The 5,969-nt window shown below is 53.4% G+C and overlaps 1 protein-coding gene across 1 annotated transcript; it reads right to left on the reverse strand.

Annotated features, from left to right (window-relative positions):
- Positions 1-307: 307 nt before the first annotated feature.
- LOC127337265 (uncharacterized) lies at positions 308-925 on the reverse strand. Its single transcript, XM_051364230.1, has one exon. The coding sequence runs from the start codon at positions 923-925 to the stop codon at positions 308-310; it is 618 nt and encodes a 205-aa protein (XP_051220190.1).
- Positions 926-5,969: the final 5,044 nt, after the last annotated feature.

The raw sequence follows: 5,969 nt of genomic DNA on the forward strand, positions 1-5,969 counted from the left end.
ACGTGAAATCGACGCACATGCGAAGGACTTCAGTGTTTTTCTTCGGGACCAACACTGGGTTGGCGACCCAAGTTGCTTCAGTCTTTAATTCCTTGATGAAACCAGCTTCTTCGAGTCGATGGATTTCAGATAACATGGCTTTGCGGTTTGGCTCGGAGAAACACCGCAAAGGTTGTCGAATAGGTCTAGCTCTTGGGTCTAGATTGAGGGCGTGCTCGGCAAGTTCCCTGGGTACTCCTGCCATGTCAGCTGGACACCATGCGAAGATTTTCCAGTGCTCACGGAGGAACTCGACGAGCGCGCTTTCCTATGCGCTATCCATGTTGGTAGCGATTGATGTCATCTTTTTAGGATCCGTCGGGTGGATCTGTACTTCATTTGAATCCTTGGAGGTGTCGAAAGCTTGCTCCTGCAAGGATCTACCCCCGTCTGGTAACACATCATGATCAGTGGTTAACTTCGATGCCTCATATTCAGCTTGCATTCTGAATGCCTCAGAAAGCTTATGAAAGTCCTTGTCGCATTTATCCGTCAGAGCGAAACTTCCTTTGACTGTTATTGGGCCCTTAGGTCCAGGGATCCTCCATAACAGATACGTGTAATGCGGCACAGCCATAAACCTGGCATATGCGGGTCGTCCCAAGAGGGCGTGATATTGCGATGGCCAGTCAATGACTTCAAACTCCAGCCTCTCCTTTCTGAAATTTTCTCTTGTTCCGAACTGAACATCGAGTGCAATCTTGCCTAAGGGATAATTTGGCTTCTCAGGTGCAATGCCATGGAAATGCGTATCTGTTGGTAACAGGTTAGCCAGCGAGATGTTCATCTTTCGCAATGTGTCCGCGTATATGAGATTTAAACTGCTTCCTCCATCTATGAATATGCGGGAGACGTCATATCCCTCGATGACTGCTGGCAATATCATCGCTGAATGCCCTAGTCTCGGAACTTGAGGTGGGTGGTCCTCTATGGTGAATCTTATTGGATGTCCCGACCAATTGAGGTACTCAGTGGTTGGTGGAGGTGTTGTTACTGCCATATACACCTGTTGTGGGTATACTTTATGGGTATATCAACGGCATGGCCTAGGTCCGGCAAGCCCGGGTGGCCCACGAATGGTGATGTGGCATGTGGCCCATCGGGCGGGCCAGTTGCTGTAGATCATAGAGGATGAAGTCCAGCCCAGAAGCAAGGAGCCGGATCTTAACCGACCTACAAAGGAGGCCGGATCCGTGAAGGCCCATGAAGTACCCGGATCCAGTACGACATTGAAGGAAGGCGGATCCTTGACGAACACGGCATTGTAATATTCCGTAGTTAGGCAACTTGTATTCCGGCTAGGACTCTCCGTGTAAACCCTAGATCCGGACGTCTTTATAAGCCGGATCCTGGGAGCCCTAAGGGGAACAACCACAACTCATTGTAACAACGCGAAAGCGTCCAGATAATTCCAGACAAGCAGCAGTAGGCCCTGTCCTCGAGCAGGTGTTCCGAAGCTGGGTAAATCGCATACCACCGTCCCGAGGACTCTCCGCCCAATGGCCCCTACTTCTTCTCCCCCTCGTGAGGATCCCTCCTCCGAGGTACCGTCGAATAGGCAACGACAGTTGGCGCCCACCGTGGGGCCTGCGGCATCTGGAGGCCGGAACCGGGAGGGTTCTACCTTCGGAGGCATCGGCGACACCATCGCCGTGGGGCGCGTCTTGTACGCCGGCAATTTTCCGATCATCCCTCAGGACGAGTGCTAGATTCCGGCTAGGACAAACCCCGTCAAGCTCTCCATAGTCCCGATTGGCGGGATACACATCTTCATCGGCGAGACCGCCGATTCCGACGAAAACACTTTGGTAAGTCACGCTGACGCGACCGCCGCTGAGCAGGACGCTGTCGCGAAGATCCGATCTGAGATGCAGGAGCTTCCTAAGGAAGGTTCCGCCTTAGATCCGGAATTTTCAAAGCCCACCCAATCCGCCCCTGAGCAGGAAATTACGGTGGAAGACCAATGCAGATCCGCCTGGGTCTCCCAGGTGTTAGAGAAGCAAAGGTGCCACTTCGTGCACTTCCTCGCACATACCGCAGGAACCGCTCCTCCTCAGGAAGAAGTTGGACCCATGCAGGTTGAGGCTTCCGGAGATAGTGACGCCCCAAATCAGCAGGAGGCTGCCGGAGATAGCACCGCTCCGGACCATCTAGAGGATGCCGGAGAAAAGGAGGAATCGATCTTGGGCAACCTAAGCCCAACATCAGACGACGTTTCCACCATAAACACAGAAGAATACAATCGAGCCATGAAAGAGTTCGAAGATGAGGAGGCAGCCGAGGCAGAATCCGCCCCGCCTAAATAGGTCCTTGCGACCATAACTGGGCTGGAGAAGGAAACTGACGAAGAAACTCCGACTGGCTACGGAATCCTGGACCAGTCCACTTCGGAAACTCCACCTTCGCGACCTTGTTTCCGCGTTGCGCCGGAATCCGGAGAAGGACACATCTCCGGCCATACGGATTACATGACCGCAGATGAGCTCGTCGAACAGGCCGGCCGGGGTGCTATCGCACACTCGGAAATCCTCAACAAACCCATAACTCCGGACGAAGCCGCCAATCCTGAAGTTCTAGAAGCGAAAAGAAAGGAGATGCTGGCCACCGCCCAAGTATTTGCCAACACTGCAGCAGCAATGCTGGAGGGAAGGCAAGAGGCAGGAGCAGTGATGGAAAGTTTTCTCAAGAGAGAGCGCGAAGCCGCAAAATGCTTGGCAGAAGCTAAGAAACTCCGAGCGCGATGGGAAACCATGATGGAGGACGCTGGTAAGGAGGCAGATAGAATCCGCCGGGAGGCCATTGGCCCTCGAAAGATCAACTTTGCAACTCCAATGAATCAGCAGCCACTTGCCACCCAAAGGACAATATGAAGAAAACTGTGGAGATCTTGGCCAAGCAAGATGAGGAAATTGACATCGCGCACCTCCGCACGCTGGTAGCTTCAGCAATGAAGCAACAGAGTAAGGCAGACACTTCGCGCAGGTTGGAGTCCAACCCGGATCTATGTGTATCCACCGTGCAGAAGGACGCCTCCGGAAGACAGCATCGTGACGATGAATCGCGCACCGGATCCACGGAGCACAGAAGGAGGACCAGAGAACATCCAAATTCGATCCCGGTACCATCGAAAACACCTCCGATGGACCCAAGAAAGGGAAAGGATCCGATGTACACTGGAAGAGACAAGTACTGGAACCCATCACCTCCGCCACGACACCAGGCACCTCCTCCACCCCCTCGCCGTCGTAGTCCAGTCGGAAACACCAGGCCCCATGGGCCTAGCGGAATCAATATCCGCGACAACGTGGTCCCTCAGAGGAATCGGAACACGGAGCATGCGCCGGAACCTTGTCGGAACCGGAATGAAGAACGCGAGCCGGAGCCCCACAGAAGCCGGAACAACGGAGGCGACCGCCATCATGGGGAAGGCAGCCACCGAAGCCGGAGTCAGCAGTGCGACGGGCGTGGCGAATCTGAAGGCGGAAGCAAAAGGTCCCACAGGCCCCCCCGCAAATCTCCCTCCCTACCACCCAGTGGAGGAGGCGGAGGCGGAGGCGGAGGCCGGAGATCTCGCTCTCGCTCGAAGTCCCCCCGCTCCGGCCCACGCGACGCAAGGGAACGTCTCAACGAGTACAGATCTGAATACATTGGCCCAAACTGCTTTGGCAGGATGATCCGAGAGGAGCCATATCCAAAAGGCTTGAACCTTAAGTTACCCGGAAATCTGAAGCACTATGATGGCAGCGAAAGGCCCGACACCTGGATCGAAGACTACTTCAATGCAGTAAGCTTCGCCGGAGGGAACCAGAGAATCGCTTGCTGCATGCTCCAGTTGTACCTTATTGGTCCAGCTCGTACCTGGCTCGGCGACCTCCCGGAAAACACCATCTTTTGTTGATTTGACATGAAGATAGCCTTCGAGAAGCACTTCAGGGGCACCTACAAAAGACCCACCACAACAAGCGACTTGCAAGCCTGTATCCAGAAGAAAGGCGAAACATCACGGAGTTTCCTCACGCGATGGTTAGCAACCAGGAACGAGTGTGAGAATGTAGACAATCGCACAGCTATACACGCCTTCATTGGTGGACTGCAAAGGGGAGGACTGCTCCGGCACAAGCTTACTTGCTTGAACAATGAAAACAAGTTAACGCTGGATGACATGATAGGCATTGCAAGTACTCACTCCACCGCTGATGATGACGCAGGAGGAGAACTTGCTGCTACAGCCATACCCCTCCACCAACAGAAGAAAACCATGATAATGGCGGCAACAACAACAACAAGTGGAAAAATCCCCCCGACGACCAGAAGAGCGGCGGATCCGACATGGTCGCCATGGCGTTCCAACGAGGAGGTCAAGGAGGCGGAAGAGGCCGCGGACGTGGAGGCGGAGCCGGCAGGGGTCAACAGCGCACCGACGAAGTCACAGCTGCTGGATTCCGCGCTCCCCAAACATATGAAGAGTACCGGGATATGCCATGCCTGGCCCATATGGATCCGGCTACTGGCAAATCTTCCCACACTAACCGCAACTGCAAGTGGGTCAATGACCTAAAAGGCGACCCGGAAGCAGGATACAAGCGAGCCTGGAAGCACCGCCCACGCGGCAAAGGAGGCAAGGGCAAGAACAAGGAAAAGGACGATGATAGTTCCGAGGCGATGGATGAGGATGATGCTTCGCCGGATCCTAAAGAGGCTTCCACAGCAAATAAATCTAACCCTTTCGTCAAAAAGAGCGCTGGTGCATACCACACCTTCCTCGGAACGCCCACAGTCCGTGCAAACAAATCAGCTCTCCGGATCCTGAACGCCACAGTTTCGGCTGTGCCGCAGTATGTCAGGTGGTCGGAAAATCCTTGCACGTTTGACAGGGCGGATCATCCAACCATCATCCCAAAAGAGTGTTACGCCTTGGTTGTGAGTCCCCGCATTGATGGGTTTGATTTCTCGAAGTGCCTTATGGATGGCAGAGCCAGCTTGAATATCATGTACCTGGAGACTCTGGAGAAGATGCAGCTTACCAAGGAATGGCTCAAGCACAGCAACACTGAGTTTCACGGTGTGGTTCCGGGTAAAAAAGCAAATTCTCTTGGTAGCATCCGACTCCCCGTGGCCTTCGGCGATGTTAATAATTTCCGCGAAGAAATGATCACGTTCGAGGTCGTGCCCTTCAAGAGCTCCTACCACGTCATCTTCGGCAGGCCCACCTACCACAAGTTTCACGCAAGGGCGTGCTACGTCTATAATAAGCTCAAGATTCCGGGTCCTAACGGTATGATTACCGTATCCGGAGACTACAAAAAAGCTCGAGAGTGCGAAATTGGCGAAGCCACCTTCGCAGAATCTATTTTATCCGACGAGGAGCTGCAAGGCTACAGAGCTGCGGTGGATCCGACTGAAATGCAGACCACCAAGAAACAGATCTCCGAGCAGAAAAACTCGTTCAAGGCCGCGATAGACACCAAGAAGGTCAACCTCAAGGTAGGAGATAGTTCCAAGCAGGTGTCGGTCGGAGCCAACATGGACCCCAAATAGGAAAGCGCGCTCGTCGAGTTCCTCCATGCTAACATGGATATCTTCGCATGGCAACCTTCTGACATGTCCGGAGTACCAAGGGAACTCGCCGAGCACTACCTCAACATAAATCCGGGTGCCAAACCGGTGAAGCAAGCTATGCGACGCTTTGGTGACAAGAAGCGTCGCGCCATTGGGATGGAATTAGCAAAGTTACTAGAGGAAGGTTTTGTAATAGAAGTTATCCATACTGATTGGGTCGCAAATCTCGTCCTTGTACCCAAAAAGAATTCTGAAATACTAAGAATGTGCATCGATTACTCCGGCTTGAATAAGCATTGTCCGAAGGATCCGTTCCCCTTGCCGCGCATTGACCAAGTCATTGATTCGACGACGGGGGTGGAACTTCTATG

This window comes from Lolium perenne, chromosome 2 (genome assembly GCF_019359855.2).
Source record: "Lolium perenne isolate Kyuss_39 chromosome 2, Kyuss_2.0, whole genome shotgun sequence".
NCBI classification, from domain to species: Eukaryota; Viridiplantae; Streptophyta; class Magnoliopsida; order Poales; family Poaceae; genus Lolium; species Lolium perenne.